General features: G+C 37.5%; 1 protein-coding gene and 1 long non-coding RNA gene across 4 annotated transcripts in view; one reads left to right on the forward strand and one right to left on the reverse strand.

Moving 5' to 3' along the window:
- Positions 1-27357, forward strand: part of LOC133640979 (uncharacterized) — a 118194-nt gene that overhangs the window by 24145 nt on the left and 66692 nt on the right. For 2 of the 3 annotated variants that reach the window (XR_009824236.1, XR_009824238.1), the window contains 2 exons: positions 8470-8652; positions 14484-14650. This is a non-coding gene — a long non-coding RNA (uncharacterized LOC133640979). The remainder of the gene's footprint in view (positions 1-8469; positions 8653-14483; positions 14651-27357) is intronic. The other variant, XR_009824237.1, reaches the window with a different exon arrangement.
- The window catches only part of kcnk3a (potassium channel, subfamily K, member 3a), a 91050-nt gene continuing 66067 nt past the window's right edge, over positions 2375-27357 (reverse strand). The window contains exon 2 of the mRNA XM_062034728.1: positions 2375-4414. Within this exon, the coding sequence (XP_061890712.1) occupies positions 3495-4414 (920 nt within the window). The 3' untranslated portion in view covers positions 2375-3494. The remainder of the gene's footprint in view (positions 4415-27357) is intronic.

The following is a 27357-nucleotide window of genomic DNA, read 5'->3' on the forward strand; positions in this document are numbered from 1 at the left end:
TCTGAGGCCATTTAATAGTGAAGTGTACTACCAGTAATCTCTTTCATCAACAGCAAAGTGATTCATCAAAATGAAACCATTAGGAAACATGATTTATAAAACAAAACATAATGTGGTTTCAATAGAAAAACAAAGAAATGAACACTGAATTCCAGTGTTCGAAAGCATACAACAATCGTCCAAGGTGCATCAGTGAATTCGGTATGACGTTTTTCTATGTACAGAGTGAGTTTACATGCATGCACTGCTATATAAGAAAACATAGTAACAGGCAACAGGTAAATACAAGTCAGACGTGGAGGAAAAAAGATATAATAGATGCATCTGTATAAAACTGTGAGGTCTGATAGGAGTGGTGAGGAGGCCCAGTGGTTAAAAACACAGTCACTAGTGTTCCGTACCGCTATGACATATGTATTGATTATGCACAATCATTTTTGACTTTAACATAAAGTATCTCTGTATCTCTAAGATGAAGCCTATTAAAATTGGCTCGAGCAGGGCTAAAAAGAAAAGACACTTTTATACTGAAAGGAAAACAGTTTCCCCCAGCAACGACTGCTAGTAAAGTGGCGTAATATATACAGATTTCACCTTTTCTGAAATGTGAAAATATATACAAGCCGTGGTAATATTGAAGACAGTTCATTTACTGTACATCATTTTATTCAGTACCTCGTGCTCCCTTTGAAAAGCCTCTCTCACAGTATAATTTGTCCATTTTTGACCAATAATTTAAATTACAAGTACACAATTGTACAATTTAAGGGGTTTAGGAAAGGCTGTACATGTCTTTTAGATTAAAGATTTTTGGAGTTTTTGTAAGAAATGGCTTTGTAACTCCCACCATGAACCCGATGGAAAGCCTCGATATTACCTTATTAAGTGATTCAGAGCAGCCCATATAAAACGTGCCAAATCTTCACTGCCTATGCAGAACAGCCTATTGACTTGTTTTTTTCTCAAGGCACTGAAACGGTCGCAAATGGACTGTTCAGTTTGTCTTAGAGGACATTTAGCCTCTCATTCGAGCAGGCTTCATCAGCTCACATTCAAAAAGATAGATCGTCTGAGGGACTACAGCTGGCCTGTATAGCCCTTTTGTTTTTAGTCTATCTGACTGAGAGTCTGACAGACGAGAACTGAACTGATTAAGTCTGCTCGGATGAGAGGTTAAACGTCTTCTATGACAACCTGAACAGTCCAGTCGGGATCAATCAAATGCTCTAAGAATACAATAACCTGGATGAATGACAATATTCTCAGACAAGTGCCTTATTGTAATGTGATGTGGATTGGTATCTCCATCACTGAAACACAAGGGTTAGAAAACGTTGTCCTCCAAGATGGCAGCACTGGCCCAAAAAAAGTTCATGCGATGGAAAAGGGCTTATTATTATTTATATCTTACAAAATAAAACTTGAAAATGTCTCCAAAGCTCTGACCGTTGAATTAGTGTAAATACAAAATCTAACTGTTCCATGATTTTCCGCGTTTGACAGTGGATTCCGTTTTTGTTGGCCAATTCTGTGATTCTGTCCACGCCGTTAACGCAGACATCACAGCATCCTTCTTTGCTTACGATGCACACACATACAATCAGAAATACACAAACACACTCTAAACCAGGGATGTCCAAACGTTTTGGGGGCCAAAATGTAAAGTAACTACATATATACAGTATTTATATATGTATATATATATATATATATATATATACACTACCGTTCAAAAGTTTGGGGTCACATTGAAATGTCCTTTTTTTTGAAGGAAAAGCACTGTACTTTTCAATGAAGATAACTTTAAACTAGTCTTAACTTTAAAGAAATACACTCTATACATTGCTAATGTGGTAAATGACTATTCTAGCTGCAAATGTCTGGTTTTTGGTGCAATATCTACATAGGTGTATAGAGACCCATTTCCAGCAACTATCACTCCAGTGTTCTAATGGTACAATGTGTTTGCTCATTGGCTCAGGAGGCTAATTGATGATTAGAAAACCCTTGTGCAATCATGTTCACACATCTGAAAACAGTTTAGCTCGTTACAGAAGCTAGAAAACTGACCTTCCTTTGAGCAGATTGAGTTTCTGGAGCATCACATTTGTGGGGTCAATTAAACGCTCAAAATGGCCAGAAAAAGAGAACTTTCATCTGAAACTCGACAGTCTATTCTTGTTCTTAGAAATGAAGGCTATTCCACAAAATTGTTTGGGTAACCCCAAACTTTTGAACTGTAGTGTGTATATATATATATATATATATATATATATATATATATATATATATATATATATATATATATATATATATATATATATATATATATATTAAAAATGTATATAATTGGATATTAGGAGTATGTGAAAGTTTGACTCCTATCTTGTTTCCTTCTGTGACGACCTTCTCAATGTTTTGTAATCAATCAGAAATATCAAGCAGCTAAAATGTGCCAAACATGCACAAGTGTGGAGAGAGTGTTTTACATTTTTCCCCTCATGCACTCTAATGAATTTAAATTAATGTAATTTAGATTTTTTTTTTTTATGTTGTTTAGACGTTTTTCATAATATCCACAATGTTCAGTGAGCAGGTTGTGTTATGTGTGACCGTGTGTGTTGACCTTTATGTTAGTTGGAATTGTTTTTGGGGTTTTTGCACCATGACTAGGGGGGGTTGTTTGGATTGTGTCATATTGGAAAATATTAAAATAAAAATATATTAGAAATAACATAGCTATTATTTATAAGTACCTTCAGGGGTCATTGATCTGATTTACTCACATTGTCCACAAGATAGCAGCAAATATGTAGCATTCATAGATCGCCTGGTATTTAAGATTAATTTGAAAGTACTCTGCGGTGCGATGCTTCGTTGAACTCATAATGATGCTTAGTTGAACTCATGACATCTCACGGGCCAAATTGAAGAGGCTGGCTGGCCACGTTTGGCCCTCTAAACTGATTAGCAACAAAGGAAAACACACATGATCCTAGCAGCACAAACGATTGTTCTCATAAACCGTTCCATCCCTACCATAGAGTGTCGTTGATTCAGGAATTATCTTCAGAATTTGGTTGTAGAAAGAGTGAAGTGGTTCTCCTCAACCGAATTACACACTTGTGGAATCAGCTTGGGTGTGCTGTTTGTACTAGAATGACCAACACAACTATGATGGAAGGCCATCCCATAGCAGTGTGTGACCAAACTGGTGACCAGCATAGGAAGCATGTGCCAGGTTTTTGTGGCTGTGTGTGGATCTTCTCCTTTTGTCTTTAATTGGTCTTGTTACTGAATCATCTGTTATGAGAAATAACGCCATACAAAAGTCAATAGCTCGATTTATCTTAAGCAGGGAAGATTTGGCCCATTTTGGCCTCAACGCACATACTCTGCTGCTTTTCTTTTAACTGGAACAGTATTTAAAAGCAGGGAAAAAAGGCTACAAGGTACTTCTGAGTAGGACATCGCCTCAAAGCACGCTGTCCTGTCTAAATAGAGCTCCTTCGTTTATTGAGTCTCCTGTACATGTTGATGCTGTGCAGACCGGTGGACACTGAGCTGATGCCTGAGTGGGGCTGCAGACTGCACATGCAGCTGTTGGAGTGGAGGGGGTTGGAGAAAGCCTCCCCCTGCTCCATGTAGCTGTCAGAGTTGGAGAGGTCACGTGGGATGATCATGGGTATGGAGTATTGCAGCTTCTCTCTACTCTTGTACCAAAGGCATGAGCACATGGACTGGAAGTGGAGCACCTCGGCGTAGACGTTACGCAGGCCCCGGCTCGCGGCTCCTCCCCCGCCGCTACCGATTGCGCTCCCTCCGACGCATCCTGACGGCGTGGAGGAAGTGGATGCTTGGTCCATCGAGCAGTGGCTGTGTCTGCCTGCCTGGCCGTTATGAGCAAGGAGAGCCCTCTGCTCGGCATCCCTTTTCTCGTCCTCAGCGTTCATAGTCATGAAGCGTAAGACGGCTAAATTGAGGAAGGCTCCGATCACAGCCAATCCCGTCAAGATGTAGATAAAGCTGAAGGCCACGTAGTCCAGCTTGTTCTGGAGAGCGTGGTCTTTCTGCAGCGCCACGTAGTCGCCGAAGCCGATGGTGGTGAGCGTGATGAAGCAGTAGTAGAAGGCGTGGAGGAAGGTCCATCCCTCAAAGTGGGTGAAAGCCACCGCCCCCAAACACAGTGTGCTCATGCAGGATATGAAACCGACGGTCACCATGTTGACCATGGAGACCTCGGTTCTTCTCATACCAAGGCACTTCTTCAGGCGATGGAGAAGATACCTGACGAAGGTGTTAATCCGTTCACCCACACTCTGGAACATGACCAAGGTGAGAGGGATGCCCAGGACGGCGTAGAGCATGCAGAACACCTTCCCTCCTTCTGTGCTGGGGGCTGCATGGCCATATCCTGAGGGACAGAGAAAGACGGTTACTGGAGCAGAAATAATAGGGGGTGCAAGAAGATAGCCAATGCTGGTCTAAAACTGATCGAAACCATCAGTATTCTTTAAACATATCTTTTGATAAAATGTAAAAACTTCAGCGGTATGAAATTGGGGATGAGAATGCACAGCAGTGTGGCGGGAATGGCCCAGTATTGATGTCGTGTACAAGTGAGAGACAGCTTGAATTATTCATTCATGATTTTCCACAGCAGAGTGGCTGCAGCTAATCAGTGCTTTTGACCCTAATTAGCCCGGGGAATGTTTCGCAGCTCAGATGAACAGGACACCAAAAGGAATGTGGCCAAATCAGCTCTTGTTTTGTAGAGGAAACGGAGAAAGAATCCGATGACCCTTCATAGTTCTACCCAGTCCTCATTTGGTCTATTAATTTGGATCAATTTGTCAGTCATGGTTTTTACTGTTCATTTATTGATTGCGATAACCCAACAAACACAGAATAGAAATGTATTAATTCAAATAAAAAACCATAATCATATTGAATGACATCTGACTGAAGATGGTCATGACATATAGCTACGGGTAAAATCAGTACCTGTAAGATAAATTAGATTCCAAACAATGATGGCTCCATTCTGCTGCATGATCATTTGTCAATCAGTCCTCACACGTTTAAGATTTAATAAACTATCCAAGCACGGAACTTTAAATGAACACAATATGACTGAAATGGCTCAATTTACAGGACAAATATATAATTTGGATTTTTCAAATCATAGCTTCCTACCCATTTAAACCAACATCCTTTTTGAATATTTCTTGTTGTGACCTGAACAGATTTGTACCATCCAGCATAAGCTAACTGAGGTCATAATGGAATACGAGTATATGTATCGTCAAGAAGTTTCCTAAAACAGTGGCCATGTTGTTGTTTTTTTTACTCATCTCATTTACCTATGGCATCTATTAGGGTTAAGAGTGGATTATGGAGTGGGGATAATTATTTATACAAATGTGGCTTTACTATTAAGTTTATTTCTAATTGGGGGTAAATCAAGGCACATAGGGCAGCAAAAAAAAACACTGTAACAACTGTAAACAAGGGACGAGAAAACAATCAGAAAAAATTCAGTCACATAAAAAAGGGCTAATTTGTAAAATACTAAATCTGGAAAGAATACATTATGCTACTAGGAAAAAAAAATAAAAATTAGAAGATGTGATGCAAATTGTCAAATTCAAGTGGACCTGGGGTACAGTAGGTATATTACAGTAACAGATGGCATTGAACTCATTTGAATAATTGGAATTTTGATTGATTTGGCTGCACCCCACATGATGTTGAATTGGAATTACAGGAAGTAGAATTAAATTAGTTGCTATTCAGGGGAATACAGGATAAATTTGTCACTTTTAACATGGGTTTTTACTTTAAATACTGAAAACATTTTACAAACGCTAAAATTAAACACGTTATTAATTTTTAATAATTGGATAAAGTAAAGGATACTAAGGAATAAGTAATTTGTAACAATTTTCCCTAACTTGAAAGTAACAATATCCAGGCTTTAGGTGTATACCTACAAAATTGACTAAAATGCCAACATGCTAACAATTAGCATGCACGCACAATAGTCCCAAGTAACAAAAGCTATGACTTTTAGTTATAAACCTACAAAATTGACTAACACGCTAACTGTTAACATGCTAAAAAGGACCAAGTAACAATATCCATGACTTTAGGTTTATACTTACCATAGTAAGTATAACTAAATACACCACGCCCATTTGAACTACGTATTAATACCACATGTTTTTACGTTGATGATAAAGTAGACCGCATGAAATCTGATTGAGAAATAGGCAAGTTATGATTTATTGTGAATATACTTTACAACACATCGCATTTCATTGCCTTAAATGGGAAAGTGGCCCCCACTAAGATGGCTGTCCCATAGGCTGTAACTAGTTATGTATACCTACAAAACTGGCTTAAATGCTTACAGTTAACATGCTAGCAATATAACAATAGCCATGACTTTTAGTTATAAACCTACAAAATTGACTAACATGCTAACAGCTCGAAAGCACCGAGTAACAATATCCATGACTTTAGCATGTTTTACATTGACGATAAAGTACTCTGCATGTAATCTGATTTAGAAATAAACAAGTTATGATTTATTTTGAACATACTGTACAACATGTTGTATTGCATAGCCTTAAATGGCCCATAGGCACATAATTACTTAGCTTGACCGCTAGAGCACACTGCCGTATTTATGTATGTATAGCTACAAAACTGGCATAATGCTAACGATTAGCATGTTAGCCTCAAGTAACAGTAGCCATGACTTTTAGTTACAGTACAAATCTTCAAAACTGGCTAAAATGAATGAATGACTGAAATAAGTTTATTTTGGTCATATAATCAACCATCAACCATTAACCATTTTGTGTGACCAGTTTAATAGTACAGATTATACATATTTAACAATCATAGACATTTACATACAAAAATAAAATAAAATAAAAAGAATGACCGAAAAAGGAATAGACTGAAGCCAAAGTTAATATTTGCCTATCCTATACATTCACTGAACATTAGATTGCCTGGAACATCAACGTTAAAAAAAAAAAATCAATGGGATGAAAGTAATTGTTACTATATTTTATAATTTTCAATTATTTCACCTTTCAAGGTTTTTTTTAAACCTTTACAAAGAACTACATGTCTTCAACTCATCACTGAGCTTGTTCCACCATTTAACTCCTAAAACTGAAATACATTTGTATTTTATATTCGTTCTTACTTTACCTATTTTAAAAATCAATATCCCCCGTAAATTATAGTTTTCTCCTCTTAATTGAAATAACTTAAGAATACAAGCTGGAGGGCTGTTGTTCTTTACTAAAAACATAATTTCCATTGTTTTTAAAAACACAATATCTGAAAATTTTAACACATTAGCACATATAAATAATGAATTGGTATGTTCATAGTAGCACGCTTTGTGTATTATTTTAATGACCCTTTTTTGAAGTTTAATTATTGGGTCTATGTTTGTTCTATAAACATTTCTCCAAACTTCAACACAATATGTTAAATATGGAAAAATAAAAGAATAATATAACATATGCAGACATTTCTTAATCAGCATGTGTCTTACTTTATAAAGAATAGCAATGGATTTGGATATTTTTCCCTTTATATATTCAATATGCGGTTTCCAACATAATTTATGATCAATTATTATTCCCAAGAATTTAGTTTCATATACTCTATCAATTTCCACTATATTTAATTTCAATTTTGCTTCACATTTTGTCCTTGCACCACTAAACACCATAAATTTAGTTTTCTTATCATTTAATGATAATTTATTAATATCAAACCATTTTTTTAGCTGTATCAACTCAACTTCTATTATCCTCAACACTTCCTTCAAGTCTTCTCTTGAACAATATACATTTGTATCATCTGCAAACATAATACATTTCAATTTATTAGATACTGAACAAATATCATTTAAATATAGTATAAAATGCTACCACTTAGCATGCTAGCAAGAGAGTGCCAAATAACAATACTGTATGTATGTTTTGTTTTTTTATTAGAGGTGTCCAAACATTAAGGATGTGGGGCCCATTTTCATATTTTTCACTTTCATAAACCAGTAAAAAATAAAAAATAAATTTAAAAGAAAAAAAACGTCCGAATTTTAGCTTCATGTTATTAGCTGTCACAGTCTGCATGTGGCCTAGATGTTGTTGCTGTGGACCCCAGGATGCAGAGACAGCAGGCAAAGCGCAAGAAAAAAACCTTTATTAGGGACAGCAAACGAGAAATATTGCCTTCCTCCTCTGAGTTCTGTTTTTTCCACCTCTTTTCTTCTGTTCATCTGCCGCAGAAACATTATCTTCCCTAAAAAAAGCATGCCTTTGCTTTAATGTTGTTCTTTTGTAAAGCAGTGAGCAGGACAGTGTGTTCAGGTGAGCTGTCAGGATGATGTTGGCACCAGTGTGACACATGATTGACAGCTGTGCTCTTCACCAACAGATGCAGGAGCTGGAGGCGACAAGGCCCGGCAGTCCCACCGCTGTGTGCAGAGCAAAGAGGCATCCTTCTTGCCTTCCATCTCCCGCCAGTAACCCCAACTGTGAGAAGGTTCTCATGAGACAGAACGTCTCCAAGGCATCCAGGGTAAAGCCATCAGAGATGCTCCATCTAGAAGTGCTGCTGGTACTGTATGCTCAAGTATCTCCCTTTTCAAGTACAAGTGCTTTTATGTAAATACTTTACACCCCTGAGTGTGTCTTTATGGTGTTTAATTATATTGGGAGCGTATATTTCTATGATGTCATCACAGTCAATGAAGTTAAATACTAGGGCTGCAACTAACGATTAATTTGATAATCGATTAATCTGTCTATTATTACTTCGATTAATCGATTAATAATCGGATAAAAGAGACAAACAACATTTCTATCCTTTCCAGTATTTTATTGAAAAAAAACAGCATACTGGCACCATACTAATTTTGATTATTGTTTCTCAGCTGTTTGTACATGTTGCAGTTTATAAATAAAGGTTTATTAAAAAAATAATAATAATAATAAAAATTAAAAAATTGCCTCTGCGCATGCGCATAGCATAAATGACTAAATTAATCGCCAACTATTTTTATAATCTATTTTAATCGATTTAATCGATTAGTTGTTGCAGCTGTCACGCCAAATTTCTTCTCCCTACAAACCCCCCCCCCCCCCCCCCCCCATTTACTTCCGTGGTCATATTTCCTCTTACGTCATTGACAACGATCGATAGCACTTCGGCTCTGACTGCCCGTTGCTGGAAGGATACTTCGTCTTTGACAGCTGCTGGAATCTGAAGAAATCGATTATTGTTTTTTTTTTGTACAGGCGCGAAACAGGACAGTCGCGTGCCGGTTAACAGGCATGTGATTTTTCCGTCTAAAGTCGGAATTCCGTCTTTTTTAATCTCGGGGGAAAAAAAAAACATCTCCCGTTTTTCTTTTTTTTTTTCCGACCCTAAATCAAGATTCGAGATGTAGTTTATATTACGCCGTAGTTGATTGGTCGATATGTTCCTTGTGACCAATCAGGACATCTGTTATGAATGATGACGTTAATAACGTCATCATTCATAATGGTTATTACCGCCATTTTCCATATGTAAACGATGTCGGTTCTCGAGAGAAAGGACGCTTTACGAGTAAAAGAAATTGATAAACATGTCAAAAATAAGTTTCGATGGGACTGGATGGAAAGGGAAATCACTGATACTGTTGGGAAGAAGGAAGTTACAACTTTGTTCGGTGATTTTACTCGGAAAATCGATCGTCCCGGAAAGGTTTTGTGCACGTGGTGTCATGATAATATTGACTATGGATCACAAGGTTTCAAGGCTTTGGAAGTACATGCGAAACGCCAAAAACATATAAAAACAACTTGAAGCAAGGAAAACGAACTTTTCACTAGCTGGTACTTTTGGATGTCAACCGAAAGTGAGCAAACCTTACGGACTTCATTCTTTGTTTACATCGACAACTGCCGTAGACATCGAGAAGAAAGATCCACCCAAACAACCCACTTCAGTTGCAGACAGGGTTGTTAATAATGAGGTAAGCTAAAAATTAGTTGCTTGCGAAATACGCATGTTTGTTTTAAATATTAACCAATTATTGCTTTGCGAAATATAAATGGGTTTTTCTAAAAATAAAAAGCCACGTGAAAATATATTATGAAATTATAGAAGTTCAAAGAGTCGCATTATTGATTCCAGTTAACAATTTATTTGAAATAAATTTACATATAATACTATTTTGTAATATTAAGTTCTTATGTAGTCTCTTGAAACTATTGTCAGTGGTGTAAAGGTAAATATTTTCACACTTGTTTCATGCAATATGTCAGTGTCCTCACATTATTATTATTTTTCTTTTTTCAAATATGAGTAAACAATACTAAACATGTTTAATTATTTTCATAAATGTATATCCTATTTTGGCGAAAAGAATGAAATGTTTACATTTGGTATTTTGTTAAATAAATTTGCATGGAAAGCTCATGTTAGGGCTGGGATCTACGAGAAAGCTAATGTGTGAAGTGAACTGAAGTAATGTGGTAATACTGTAACTAAACTGTAGATAATAACACTGATCAATGTGACACCTGTGGATGTGAAATGAACACAAGATATAAATATTAGTGACTAAATACTGTTGGGACTGAACCATATACAGTGATTCATTGGGATAATTGGGTTATGTATGTTCTATTAATGATGTTTTCATGTCTTTAAACACTAAAATATTTTCTTCAAATGGTGCTGTCTTTGTTAATTTTAGCATGTTAAATTGGTGAAAAACCAGGAGCTCTGGACCTGGCTGGGGGCCTTCGTCCCCCAGATCCCTGGAAATTTTTTCAGTCTTTTTCATTGCGGTCAAATCACATGCCTGGGTTAAGGACCCCCGGCAACTTTGTGATTTTATTGGACGCAGCCCCGGAAGTAAATGGGGGGGTTTGTAGGGGGAAGAAATTTGGCGTGACACAGCTCTATTAAATACATGACCGAGCTAATGCTAAAGCTAACGCTACTGCAATGCTAAGGGTACCTAAACTGTTTTATATAGATGAGGGATATGAATAGTTCCATGAATAATTTGTGTATATGTTTGCTGCTGTGATTTCTTTGACTATTTGATTGTATATACAGTCGCGATCAAAAGTTTACGTACACTTGAAAATAATATAATGTCTTGGCTGTCTTGAGTTTCCAATAATTTCTACAACTCTTATTTTTTTGTGATAGAGTGATTGGAGCACATACTTGTTTGTCACAAAAAACATTCATGAAGTTTGGTTCTTTTATGAATTTATTGAGGATCTACTGAAAATGTGACCAAATCTGCTGGGTCAAAAATATACATACAGCAATTTTCATATTTGGTTACATGTCCCTTGGCAAGTTTCACTGCAATAAGGCGCTTTTGGTAGCCATCCACAAGGTTCTGGTTGAATTTTTGACCACTCCTCTTGACAAAATTGGTGCAGTTCAGCTAAATGTGTTGGTTTTCTGACATGGACTTGTTTCTTCAGCATTGTCCACACGTTTAAGTCAGAACTTTGGGAAGGCCATTCTAAAACCTTAATTCAAGCCTGATTTAGCCATTCCTTTACCACTTTTGACATGTGTTTGGGGTCATTTTCCTGTTGGAACACCCAACTGTGCCCAAGACCCAATCTCCGGGCTGAGGATTTTAGGTTGTCCTGAAGAATTGGGAGATAATCCTCCTTTTTCATTGTCCCATTTACTCTCTGTAAAGCACCAGTTCCATTGGCAGCAAAACAGGCCCAGAGCATAATACTACCACCACCATGCTTGACGGTAGGTTTGGTGTTCCTGGGATTAAAGGCCTCACATTTTCTCTTCCAAACATATTGCTGGGTATTGTGGCCAAACAGCTCAATTTTTGTTTCATCTGACCACAGAACTTTCCTCCAGAAGGTCTTATCTTTGTCCATGTGATGTCAAATGACTGTATACCTATAGTTTCATGTTAAGAAGGAAAGGTGCCTTTTGATACTAAAGTAGTATAATGTCGTCCCTTGCCCTATCACAGTTTTAAATGTATTAAAAATGTGTTAAATGTCTCTTTTTATAGCATATTAAAAATGAGATACCAATACTATAATAATATTAGAGAAGACTAAACCAATCAGAGAGCGCTGTTTAGTATCGTGGCCACTGATTGGCTCAGCCTCAGGCAGCATTACTATATTGGATCAAAATAATGTAGAGGTGACTGAAGGGTGTTATTTCATGTCTAGAAGGTTCTCTTATTGTGGAAAAACATATTTAGAAGGTTATGAAATTATTTGATTTATAACCAGTGATTCTTATTTTGCGTGAATTCATTTATGTTTGGAACCAATGAACAGGGATGAACGAGAAACAACTTTATTGTATTTGGTGAATTGCTGTATTGCTTATTGATAAGCGTAGGCCGATTTCTTCAGGACATTGTTCGCAAATTATTGGCGATAAAAGATATCATTGTTATTTTGAGACCAAATTAAGCACTAATGTAATCATAATATAAAAAACAATACAAGTATTCCTTTAAACACAATAAACTTAGATTTCTTTTAGTTTTTGTAACCATTGTAATTCGAAATGTCAAGAACTTTCAACTATCCGTACTTTAGGGCTGTCAAAGTTAAGGCGATAATAACCCGTTAACTTTAAGTTCCAATAACGATAACGACAGTAATTTTTTAACGGCCGATTAACAAATACATCCTTTTTGGGGAAATTGGCTGCGTTCACTTGTTACTGATGAGCCACAAGCGGGAAAATAGCGAGCAGAAATGGAAAAAGGAAAGGGTACGGTATGGAAATATCAGATTCAAAGCCATGGCAAGTTGTTCTCCCAACAAGAAAGGACTACTTTTTGCCGTGGGACGACATCACTGCAGCAAATGCCTGCTGCGCGCATTGATCGGAGGTGGGTGGACGCTTCATTTTCGTATTTACAGTTAAGGTGCATTGATAACATAAAATGTCGACTGTTACACTAACTGCCTTAGTAAAATGGCATAAAAGCTCAACAGAAATGAAACAAGGTAGGCAGGAAGTTGAAAGGGGACTTTTTTATTGCAAACATGTCAAGACACCTTCCCAAACCAATCACTTTTCTGGCTTCAAAATAAAAGCGCTACGCTTTCTATGCATCCGGTTTAACTACATTAAAAAAATAAAAAATGTCTTGCATTACAATCATGCTTTGTCAAACATATTTTGTAATGTTATTTTGTGATATCTGTGATATGCATAGATATGAATACCATTAACTTGCGCAACATGTAATGTACAGAATATCAGATGCATTTATTCAGGTAGAAATATCAAAGATTACATCTCCAAACATCTTCGACAATCAAAGCATGATTATAACAATCCATATTGAGACATTTTTTGTAATTAATGCATGAAACTGGTATCTCAAACATAGAAATGTAGCTCCGTCTTTGAATGCAAGTGCTCCAACAGCAACAATACAAATTCTGTGTTTCTACAAAATGCTAAATCTGGCAGGACACCAGCGCAATGCAGGCAATTGTTTTGTAATTGTTGTTAAAACGTAGTTATGTATTTTTTTGTGTTGAGCTTTTTAAAAAATAGTAATGTTTAAAACATTACTATTATTAAACAATTTCATTAAAGCAATGGCGAAGTTGGTAGATTGGCCGTGCCAGCAATCGGAGGGTTGTTGGTTACTGGGGTTCAATCCCCACCTTCTACCAACCTAGTCACGTCCGTTGTGTCCTTGGGCAAGACACTTCACCCTTGCTCCTGATGGGTGTTGGTCAGCGCCTTGCATGGCAGCTCCCGCCATCAGTGTGTGAATGGGTGAATATGGAAATACTGTCAAAGCGCTTTGAGTACCTTGAAGGTAGAAAAGCGCTATGCAAGTATAACCCATTTATCATTATCATTTATAATTGTCTAGCCATGGTATTAAACTTGTAAATTACATGTTTAGTGTACATTTATTATTGATAAAAAATGATATCTATCTGTGATTATTTTGAATGATTGTGAGTCAACTATGATCAAAATGCGTTTAATGGCAATTCAATATTTTAATCGTTAATTCTGCTGTTGAATAAACACGCTCAGGTGCTGAGAGCGATGCACAGAGTGAACCCTCCTGTACTCTGTTTGAAAGCGAAAGACAGAGAAAACAAACACAGACCGACATAGCAAGTTAATTTTCATTTTATTGTTTGATTAATTGATTTATTGACTTATCGGCCCATGCCTGCTCAGTGAGACACCTTTTATTGCTGGTTAAAACCTGCTAGTGCTAAGAAAAGGAATTGATGTTTTGGGAATATTGCAGTTCGGTTTTTTAATATTTGTTGCAGTACAGTAAGCATAGTGCCCAATACTTGTACAAGTTGTGTATTTAATTTTCAGTCATTACAAACGTGAGCAGAACAAAGTTGTGTCCGTGTTTCTCCATACTCAAATATCTCTCTTTTCAGAGCTATTACACATGCGCTAGTCAGCGCCACCGGCGGGAAGAGAAAAATGGCTGCGGCCACTGGCAACAACAGTGTGGTTGAAAACATGGAACGTACGTCTCTGATGCAGGAGCATTTCAAGCGGAGGCTTACTGACATCTGAAGGAATCACCCTCCGACTCCAACTGGTAAGGGAGTTAGCTTGTAAGCTACTTAGCTAACAACAGAGAGACGAAGATGTGTGAAAAGTAGCTTTAAGTATCATTTTAGCCTAACGCAGCTAAACTTTGTCTATATCAATTCAAGTACCGTAAATTCCGGACTATACACCGCTACTTTTTTCCTACCCTTTGAACCCTGCGGCTTATAAAAGTTTGTGGCTAATTTATGGAATTTTCTTTGCTGACGGCCATAGTGCAAATAGTTTTAAATAAACAAGCAAACACACTGAAATCACTGAAATGTGTTATTGTTTGTGCTATTGCGCTATCTTTTGGATAAGTTTTCTCACTGTAGGTGCTCAGGGACCACAAATCTATTACCAAGTGGGCCGGACTGGTAAAATCATGGCATGATAACTTAAAAATAAAGACAACTTTGAATTGTTTTCTTAGTTTAAAAATATATCAAGCACATTCTGAAAATTTACAAATCACATAGTTTTTTGTTTTTTCACACTTCCATGTTGCGGTTAATAGTATTCTATCTTTAGTTGTCGTTATTTTTACTTTCTGAATAAATGATGTGATAATGTTCATCAGTCAAATAGGTGGAATTGAATCAGACATATTTAGAATGCTCCCATTGGTGTTCATTTTTAACCTATCAGAAGATGAAACTAAGAACAATATCAAAATCAAATTACAGGATTTTATTAGGATAAGATAGACTTTTGTTTATCCCACAATAGGGAAATTACGCTGTTGCAGTGCAGGTTTTTACATACAGTCACAAAAGTCAAATGTAATGAAAAACAAAAAATCTAAAATAATTACTACATAGTCTGCACTAAGTATAGATTTTAAAAAAATACTAACCTCCACATTGCACGCCAAGAAAAAGGATCACAGTAATCACATAATTTACACATTTTTGTCAACTGATGTACTAACACAATGTGGTTTATTCTGTACATATATCATCGACAACCTAACTTGTGAATTTGGGCTCATTTCATTAATCACACATGAAGTTAGAAGGGAATACATATTATTATTATCATAAGCATGAAAGCATTTTTTTTTTGGTAGAAATGTCGTAGGTTACATTACTGACAACATCTTTGACAATCAAGGCATGAACGTACCAAATAAAATGTTGTATACTCTCACTAATAACCAGTCTAAGTATGTAGTGTCCAAACACGGAAGTGTTGCCTCTATCTTAACACGGCACATAGCTCCGCCCCCTCTGGAGTCATGCGCGCTGTCGCAACTGGGGATACAAATAATTGCTATTGTGACATCCAGTGGACACATTTAGAACAGCAGATTACTTAATTCAAAAATATCAGCTCATTTTCATACTGAGCAAACTCATCTCATCTCTGATCCGGCCGTACGTTTGACATCCCTGATTTGGAGCTTTCGACCGGAAGTACAATTGCCTTTCTGTCTTCTAGCTGTCCATAACGTTTCAACGTTCATTCATCACTCAAAGTTAAGTTTGTAAGTTTTACAATATAACTAAAACAATTCATACTTACTAAACCGTCCCATGTATGATGTCTGTAGGAGCGTTTTCATCCGTATTTCTACATGCTATTAGCTAATATGCTAAAATGTTTATGAGCGTTTGTGTTGGTATTATTAACTTACAATGACATTCCTTTTTGTATTGTTTCCGTTTTGAAAATTCACCAAAACGTCACCGGGGAGTTATTGAGTCTGTTTAGCCGATTGGAGAGCTAGCTTCTGCAGCTAGTGGGTTTATAACGATGACTTCTGTTTTGTTTGATCTACCGTTTTACTGCCGTGTTACAGACACTGTTTGGAAACATTTAAGGTATATAAATAAACATTCACAGAATCTTTCTGTGTAAATAACTCTTTTCACAACGTATATATATGCCGCTTGTAGTCCGGTGTGGCTAATGGACACTTTACAAACCTGCTCCCAGTGCCACCCACACTTGTTTAAATGTAGCTTAAAGATGTAAATAAGGGGTTCCACTATGTATAGCGCTTTGACTCTCTACAGAAAAAATAATTCACAGTAACAAATGTCAGTCACACACACACAAACATTACGCACCAAAGTGCAGATATCAGAAAATAAAAAATATATAGTCTATATATTTAAATTAATCAATAATATGGTAATATACAATGAGTATATTAGCCCAAAATGCCAGGAGGTGATCATAAATCAATAATGTACATGTGTGCCGCTTTCTACACACGTCATCACAATGCCTTACAGCTGATTAGTCGATTATCAAAATGCATGTAGGAAGTAAAATACGTGTGGAAAATTGAACAAATCCTACTAATGCAGTTTCAGCATCATCCTATCCATTTCAGGGATCAGACTTGAGGAATCCATTTGGTGAACATCATCATGGATGCCTCAGCAGTGATCCCTCCAATTTACCAGGAAACTATGCTCGATGTTGGCAGTAAATGAGGGGATAGCTGCGTTTATTCGCCATTATTTCATGAAAAGAGGATGCGGAAAAAAATATCGTTTCAAGTAAAAAGTCATTTTCCGCCAAATTACCTCATCTTCTTTTCCTTGTGTCACCAGTAAAAAGGGTATCAAACACACTCTGCCGCAACCTGAGGCTGAGGCTTGTCTCATAACCCAATTTCTGTAATTATCATGTGAATGGGAATAGGAAAATTGTATAACATTACCGATAAGAGCCTTTCAAAGACTTATTAGGCAAAACTAACAAGCCGCAGAGGCTTATAAATGTCAGCGGAGCACAGGTGCACTATAGTCAGTCAGCACTCTGCTCCTCTCCTCCTCGCTGTTGCCTCTCAATACTAGATCATCATTTAGAAAACTTTTTACGTTAATGCCTTATAAGCCTTAAGATAGACCTCATTTCAGTGCAGTCATTTTCAGGCATGGGAGAAAAACTTATCTTACAATCAAAAGTGGGTAGTTACACGCTACATTTACCCCGTTAAATTTACTTGAATGACTTTTTGGATAAATTGTACCTGTCAGAGTACTTTTTACTTTTACTTGAGTATTTTTGTGGAGAAGAAACACCACTTTTACGCCGTTACATTGAGTTGTATTCCGATCGCTGCATTTATTGATATTATCAATATATGTATTTATAATCTATTGATTACTGCCTGCAAAGACAAATTATTTCGGTTTGGTTGAGAGACTTCTTCACATGACTCGGTTTCAACAATCCAACGTAAGCGTTAGAGACCTTTGTCTCCTTTTCACCAATCAAACGGCGTCTGGCAGTCACATGACCGCACTCAAAAAAACACGCTCTAAAAAGGGACTTGACATCATAACTCTTCAATGTTTATTTGCAAACTATAAAAAAATAACATTTATATGATTATCTGTCAGTAGAAATGTTCACATTTTTAGCCTTCAAAAACTACTTCCAACTAGAGAAAACATGATGCGGAAAGTTGTAGATGTGTTTTTATGTTTTAGCTGCACATATGCTAAAATTGACCCTGGTACAACGTCAGTAGTGAATGTAAAATGTGCATTCTTTGTTGTAGTGTCCCTCTCGTCACAAACACACACGCACACAAACACACACCAACTACGATTATCGTGCTTGTACCATTGAAAAAACTACTAAATATATCAGAAGTTACTCACCGGTTACTGAGTACTTAAGTAGTTATTTTCACTGAATACTTAGTCAAGGAATTATTTGGATGACTACTCTTTACTTTTACTTGAGTCATAATACTCTAAAGTAGTTTTACTTAAGGACATTTTGTCCACGTCTGATTAAGATATATTTTCCACTGCCAATTGTTTTATTAGGATAATACATTTTTCAACATTTATTTGTATTCCTTCAGTTTTTACTCCTCCCATGTGAATTTTTAACAGATTAGACAAGGGGTTCTTAACCTTTTTTACCTTTCTTTTACAGGGGCCAACTCAAATATTAACACTGAATTAGTAATCTTACTCTTTATTTTAATCATATTCAATAGTTACATCCAACCTACAGTTTACATCCTTGCCAAATGATATGAAACCATGTGTTAATCACAAAGATTATTATTTTTCCAAACATATACCTTAGGCAGGTCAGGCTGATTAAAAAAAGAAGTACTAAACAAAATGACTGCATAAGAAGGGAGTCATAAATAATTGACAAAATATACAATTATGTTGTGCTAAAATAAATAAACAATTATAATAAATATGTTTCTTAACTAAACTTTCCATAAAATGAAAGTGCAAATGGGAATACAGCTTCACCACTGTAGGTCCACTTCAGGTCCAGACTTCTGTTTGTTTGATATTGTTATTACTGCCACAAGTGGTGGTAAAGTGTATTACAACTGAGTACCATTGCAGTCCATACGGACCACAGCTGAAAAGCAGATGTTTTTTCGCGGCCCAACAATGGATTAGACCACATTAAGCCCTTAGTCACATGTTGACTGAATCTGTAGCAATGCAAATTATATAATGTCCTGTGCTGTTTAACCTTCTTGGTCTTGTCGTTGCGAGTTCAACCCCAAAAATTAAAGCTACGGCGAGCACTTCAAGACAAAACACCACTCAACGCATGCAATGTCTCTTATTACACTGATTAATTAGGCACCACTAAGTGTGTGCTTTCAAAATACATTAAAGAATGGCATCATTCGGTCTGCCCGGTCTCTATGCTCCCTTGTCATCCAATTAAACCCTCGTTGATCACCAGGCCACCCTTTGTTCTTGACATCAAAACAAGGTCCATAACCTATTCATCAAGTGGAGCACACCTCAGGACAATTTGTTTTATAAAAGGCCACACTGGAAAGCCAAACATCAAAGAATAAGGGTGTAACGATTAACCCACTACATCAATCTATCGATTTTTATTCTCAAAATTCAAGTATATTGATCTGTGCTCTGCAAGTTGGCCTTCCGGAAGATATTTATCTAACATCGTTTTAAAAAGGCAATCAATCAATTTTATCGATACTAGATAAAAGAAAACATTGTGTATGTATCTTGACTTTTATTTGGAAGGTTCAATAAAATACATTTGACCATGCATTATAAATTGTGAAAAATTGCTTTTACAAGGCGGCTAACACTGCAGGTATTGGGGATCCGTCTATGTATTAATCTATAAAGCCCTCTAAAAACATCCTCCAAGTGTTTCTATACATGCTCTAAGTATATGTAATGTAGTAATAGGCACATTCATGGTAACATGTAATATTTACAGTATTTTGGTAATTTTGAGCATTGATGTAACTTTCTTTTCGGGTGGATTGATTTCACAGAGCTGAATTAACAAAAACATTAGCGCTGCATAAAAATAATGTTAAAAAAACAACCTAAAGCTTTGTCAGCTGTTTACTGACATATGATATTTATGCTTAGCTAACTATTACTGCAAATTAATATCTGCTCCGAATATTGGTTATCGGCCTCTTGACTACTAGCAATCGTATAGGCCCTGGAAAAAATTACATATCGGTCCATATTGAGAATCAGTGTCCACTGCTTTTTAAGTCTACCGGCTTTTGGGCTTGGTGCCACAATTTTTTCCCAAACTCAAAGACGATACAGCAGCAGTGGCTGCTCAAGTAGCTAGCATTACCTCTAGCTAGTGGCCAGCAGATTCTAACAATAACAACATCGCTATAGTTTTGATTGATTGATTGATTGAAACTTTTATTAGTAAATTGCACAGTACAGTACATATTCCGTACAATTGACCACTAAATGGTAACACCCGAATAAGTTTTTCAACTTGTTTAAGTCGGGGTCCACGTTAATCAATTCATGGTAATATACTGGTCATAGCTTGAAAATAGATTGTTGTGGGTGGTATTCTGGTTGTTTTTAAGAGGTCTATATTGGCGGAATAGATATATTTTTAGATTTACATTTAGATTTATTGGTCCCCTTGGGGAAATTCATTGTCACTGCCGTACATTTGAACAATAGACATTACACATCACAAAAAAAAAATAACAAAAAGACATCCTACATGACGAACACACATTTACAGGCTTGTCAGACAGGTCGGCCGGGCCTGCTGTTAAAGGCCTACTGAAATGATTTTTTTTTATTTAAACGGGAATAGCAGATCCATTCTATGTGTCATACTTGATCATTTCGCGATATTGCCATATTTTTGCTGAAAGGATTAAGTAGAGAAAATCGACGATAAAGTTCGCAACTTTTGCTCGCTGATAAAAAAAAGCCTTGCCTGTACCGGAAGTAGCGTGACGTCACAGGAGCTAGTATTCCTCACTATTCCCCATTGTTTACAATGGAGCGAGAGAGATTCGGACCGAGAAAGTGACGATTACCCCATTAATTTGAGCGAGGATGAAAGATTCGTAGATGAGGAACGTTACAGTGAAGGACTTGAGAGGCAGTGATGGACATATCTTTTTTTGCTCTGACCGTAACTTAGGTACAAGCTGGCTCATTGGATTCCACACTCTCCTTTTTCTATTGTGGATCACGGATTTGTATTTTAAACCACCTCGGATACTATATCCTCTTGAAAATGAGAGTCGAGCACGCGAAATGGACATTTAAAGTGACTTTTATCTCCAAGACAATACATCGGTGACACACTTAGCTACTGAGCTAGCGTGATAGCATCGTTCTCAAATGAAGATAGAAACAAAATAAATAAACCCCTGACTGGAAGGATAGACAGAAGACCAACAATGCTATTAAACCATGTACATGTAACTACACGGTTAAAAATTCTCAGCCTGGTAAGGCTTAACTATGCTGTTGCTAACGATGCTAAGGCTAATTTAGCAACTTAGCAACCGGACCTCACAGAACTATGTACTCTCTCCTTTTTCTATTGTGTATCACGGATTTGTATTTTAAACCACCTCGGATACTATATCCTCTTGAAAATGAGAGTCGAACACGCGAAATGGACATTTAAAGTGACTTTTATCTCCAAGACAATACATCGGTGACACACTTAGCTACTGAGCTAGCGTGATAGCATCGTTCTCAAATGAAGATAGAAACAAAATAAATAAACCCCTGACTGGAAGGATAGACAGAAGACCAACAATGCTATTAAACCATGTACACGTAACTACACGGTTAAAAATTCTAAGCCTGGTAAGGCTTAAAAATGCTGTTGCTAACGACGCTAAGGCTAATTTAGCAACTTAGCAACCGGACCTCACAGAACTATGATAAAACATTAGCGCTCCACCTACGCCAGCCCTCATCTTCCCATCAACAGCCGTGCTCACCTGCGTTCCAGCGATCAACGGCGCGACGAAGGACTTCATCCGTGGGTTTGGCGGCAAGCATCGGCTAGGCGTAGTAAGTAGTCCTTGTTGTGTTGCTGTAAGTATTGTACTTAGCCGATAATACACCGATCGATCCCACCTACAACGTTCTTCTTTGCAGCCTCCATTGTTCATTAAACAAATTGCAAAAGATTCACCAACACAGATGTCCAGAATACTGTGGAATTTTGTCGAAGAAAACAAGAGTCTTTTCTATCGGGTCCGATGGGGTCCAACCACTTCCGTTGCTTTTGTGACGTCACGCGCATAAATCATATCCAAAGGAGTTTTTCAACCGGAAGTGTGGCGGGAATTTTAAAATTGCACTTATTGGCATGTGTTGCAATGTTAAGATTTCATCATTGATATATAAACTATCAGACTGCGTGGTTGGTAGTAGTGGGTTTCAGTAGGCCTTTAAGGGCGGTTATAGCTGCAGGGATAAGGCTTTTCCTGAGGCGGGCCCTCCGGAATTTCATAGTTCTGTACCTGCGCCTTGATGGTAGTGAGGAATCCCCATTGTTAGCCACCTCGTGCTAGCAGTGTTTTACTATCTACAACACACATGAAAAGGGAAGATGTGTGTTCTTGTCTCACATAGGTATTGTGGATGATGGGCAACATTCCCAAATAAGTGCAGTTTTCCTTTGAGCTCGTAAGTTGTGGTACTTTTGTATTACGATTGTGCTTCTTGTTTTTGCTGTGGTGCCGACATACTCCTTTGTAGAGAAGCACCAAATTAAAAGGACTGATTTTATAGTAAGCAAGTACATTTTATTTATAAGCACTTTTTACAGATAGAAATCACAAAGCGCTGTACAAAACATAGGTGAATTAAAACGACAATTAAATTAAAACAACAGGGGCAACACCATAAAAAGGATTTTTAAAAACATAGTTCAAGGTTCATTAACCAAAAGCTTCACTAAAAAGTGTAGCCTTCAAGAGTCAACACAGTCAAGCTCACAGAGGGACTGGTACAAGTCATTCCAGAGTCTGGGGGCTACAGCCTGGAATGCCAGGTCTCCACGGGTTTTAAAATTAGTTTTTGTGATCTTTCAAAGACCCTGGCCTGAAGACCGAAGGCTGCGTCCTGAAGTGTAGGGGCACAACAAATCAGTGGTATACTGAGTGGCCCCACCATGCAACGCACGGAAATTCAGAGCTAAAATCTTAAACTCAATGCAGAATTTGACTGGAAGCTGATGAAGACTGGATATAATGGGGGTAATGTGGGCTGTTCTGGGTGCACCGGTCAAAGGTCTGGCAGCCACATTCTGTACAGTCTGTAGTCTTTGTAGAGTCGATTTGTTGAAACAAGTGAAATCAAAATTACAATAGTCAATGCGAGACGAAATGAACACGTGAATGATCATTTTAAAAGATCCGATTTTGACAACAAATTTCTCACTTTAGAGATATAAAACAGTTTTTGATCAGTTGACAATAGTGACCCTCCAAAGATATTGACTGATCAACCACAACCCTAAGGTTTCTGAGGCTGGTTTTACCAGATGCACCCCAAGCACCAAAAGAGTTCTTGATCAGGGGGCTCTTTTTATCGGGAGCAATGATCAAAGTTTCAGTTTTGTTCGAATTTATTAGAATTCTAAAGGAAATTTGAGGACAACCAGTTTGTGATACAGGATACACATTTCAACAACTCGGATAAAAAGTAAAACGCTGAATCATTGAAGGAGCAATACAATGACCAAGAGGCGTTGGGTACAACAAAAGTAAAACAGGCTCCGGAACAGAGCCCTGGGTAACTCCACATGACAGGTTGGACACATTGGAGAGTATTAAAAGCGACATTAAAAGTACTTCCCCTCATGTAATAATCAAACCATTGGATAACTGCACCAGAAAACCCCATCTGAGATTTGAGTCGATTCATCAGTATACTGTGATCCACAGTATCAAAGGCAGATATCAAGTCAGCAGCCATCATCACATCACTGGAAACTTTAACTTTTAACTTTATAAAGTGCCTTTAATAATCGTCCATTCACATGAGTATGACAAAATAAACGTTTCAGGTGCCAATTTTAGGCAACCCAGGTGTTAGGTATCACAATTTCCCCGTAGAATATCCAACCAACTGCGATATGCCACCCAGAAATCTAAACACCAGATGACAAATTGTGTTGCATACAAACACAACCCCGGTAATGTCAATGTCCGCCGTGGTTCTCTTTGAGGTTTAGTAGTGTCTAATAACGCCTTCAGAAGTTGGCAATACCCTGTCGACTAGGCATGCCACGCTGTGTAATTTAACAACCACAAGAGTGCATACCACATGGCTCCACTCTAGACAAGAGAGGCAAAGGTGGAAACAGGAGCCCTCTGGATATTGTTGTCTGTGCATAATTGCACCAACATAATTAAAGGATAGAGCATCTCATGTGGCCTATTGAGTTTAACACCAAGTGTTTACTGGTGAGCAAAGGGAGGGGGGCATAGTTATAGTATCTAAATACTCTTAAACGGCTATAAAATCCATCATTTTTTGTGTTTTACTTTGGTTTCCCTCACAAATGCTTCCGGGGAAATATCAATATAAGCAATTTGAAATTCGACAGTAGATTAAATTAGTGTGACCAAACTTCCTGTTTACCCTGTTGTGGCCATATATGTCAAAGTTGCCATTGTTTTCTGACAAAGAAGAACAAAACTAACTACTATTGGGTATCAATTCACGTAAAATCAAATGGTGCCATATTTCGATAACTTTATTGCAAGTGACGCCAGGTTCACTAAACACCGGCTCACGTTCCAAATGTGCTTGGACGAAAACACTCAAACGTACTTCCAAAATGCGCAGGCTTGATGTTAATTTATATTGGATTTGCCTATGACAGGCTACTATTAGCATTAGCGATTTTACACAGCGATTTCAACCCCTCCAAATTTGGTAATGAAACTACAACTAAGATTAATGTCAAATCAAACAACTTGTGTGTAATAAGCGCCATACTTAAAGTATAAAGACTTTGTAGGGCACAACTTAACCCATTGAGCTTCCTGGAACAAACTACTTCCTTGATAAACAACACACCATACATAGCCTACACAGTACTGCCATCTTGCCATCTTGCCATTTCTTGTTTCTAAATGCTCGCCCGCATGCTCTTTGGAGCAGACATCGAAAGCAAATGTCCCACAAACTGCGAGAGCCAAAATGCTTACCTTCCTCCTTCTTATTCGTAAACATGCAATAATTCGGTTCAGAAAATGTTGACTTTGATTGCACAAAATCCTTGAAATTGCCACAAATGCGACGTGACTGATGCCTACTAGAATTCTAGCCATGTTTATTTCCGTAAACACTGCAGCACGTGGAACGTCATGGCATCATGTCTACATGCGGGTCAGATTGCGTTAACATTAGACATCGCATTTGTTTTGTAATGTGAATGACTACATTAAAAAAAATCGGATTAGATAAAAAAAATCCGAATAGGTCATCCTACCCCGAATTGTGAACATAGTCCTAAATACAGGTCACATATGAGACAAAAAAGTAGGAATTTAACTAGACCATGGACAGTGAATGACTGACAATGAACAGTGAATGACTGACAAAATGTTCACTTTATTTCTTCAAAAAGTTGTGGCGGATTTTCATCAAACTTTCAGGAAATGTCCAAAATGGGATATGGAACAAGTGATTACATTTTGGAATTGACGGTCAGAAAGCTGCTCGAAAATGGTCTGTAAAATGTAATATATGCAGCATTTTGACCAAAGAACCACCATTACATGTCATGTAGACCGCAAGGAAGTGTTTCAAATGTAGAAAAAAAGCAAAAAACATTATATGACCGCTTAAAAAAATGCTCCTAACTTTTTGAGCTATCTATAGTTGAAAGCAAGAAATGTAGTGAATCCTGTCAGTCATCCACTGCTTGAGTTGAGGCCTGGCCGCAAGTATACACACACTTGAGGCTCGTAACATAAATTTGAGGCTCCAAAAGCTTTCATAGCGAGTCTACTGACAGATTAAGTTTGAATTATACGTTACTTATTATTAGAAATGGCAACAGCCGAGGATGCATGTGCATGTATATATGATAGTATATATCTGTATAATGAATCAATTTAAGTGGACCCCGACTTAAACAAGTTGAAAAACTTATTCAGGTGTTACCATTTAGTGGTCAATTGTACGGAATATGTACTTCACTGTGCAACCTACTAATAAAAGTCTCAATCAATCAATCAATGTACGAACTAGTCTGCCCCACAACAAGAGTATAGCGAAAAAAAGCTTATTGCTTGCATTCCGCAACGAGACTTCTTCCCGGAAGAGAAAAAAGTGGTGGTCAACCAAGTTAAAATGGCTGTTGTGCAGCAAGCACCGTGCAAACTCTCTGAGTACGAAAGGGGCTTAGCCTAGATTTTCTTGCAAAAACCAGATATGAGCAAAATATCCAACTATGCAATGGAATGCTGTAGATCCCTGTACTTTATCAAAAAAAGATTTGTCGAGTGATATCAAGGATTATACGTCCGTGGAGTTCCCAGACATATCAAATTATGTTGTGCCCCAGACGTCATTCTACACGACAAAACGGATGAAAGTTCGGAAAACTTTGGAGATCTACAACTTCTTTGTGTGTGGCTGGGTCAGGGAAATTGGTTTTAAGACTCTCCCGGATAAATATGCATTGTTTTTGCTCAGGTAAAGTTGCATTTCATGATTCATCTTTGCGTCTTGCGAGGACGCGTCCATGTGAACAAACTTTGACGACTAGCACCCGACAGCTGACACCCGTGACTGCATATGCATTTAACCAACTAACAATTACTGAATCGTCTCCATATTAGATTTTTGTCCTGTTGTCATATGTACACATTTGTGTACAGAATAAACAAGAGGGGAGACGTAGAAGTACCTTTCCTGACAAAGTATCATTGACCCTTTCTTTCTGGTTTCTGTGTGTTAAAAATTAAAACACAAAACATTTCAAGATAATACATTAATGGGAAATGCTAAACAAGTAAAGTATATAAAGAATGTATGAAGCAAACCTTTGTGGTCACTGCAAACTTGTGCGTTCTTCAACTCTGCTCTTTTGGACTGGAGTGCGTCTTTTGTAAAATCTTACACTCTTCTGCCCTTGTTGAATACATCTCGAGGAACTCCGAAGAAACGTTCCGCGATTTTAACAATGCAAGCATAAGGCATTTTTCTTTGAGAAAGGCTAAGTGGTGCCTAGTACCCATTGAGAAAAGACGTTGGCTTGACCACCACACATACTTAATGAGCCGGTCTTGAGCCGGACGTGAAGTTATGTAAATCCAAGCAATTGACTACAGCGTCAGACTACAATGGCGGACGCGCGCAAAGCAAACTATTTATACCACATATGGACGTCACAGGCACCAAACGGGCAAATTCCAAACAGCGCCTTTCCCGGAAGTATGAAAGAAGGCCGAATTGTTTT

Source organism: Entelurus aequoreus, linkage group LG23, assembly GCF_033978785.1.
Source record: "Entelurus aequoreus isolate RoL-2023_Sb linkage group LG23, RoL_Eaeq_v1.1, whole genome shotgun sequence".
Lineage (NCBI taxonomy): Eukaryota > Metazoa > Chordata > Actinopteri > Syngnathiformes > Syngnathidae > Entelurus > Entelurus aequoreus.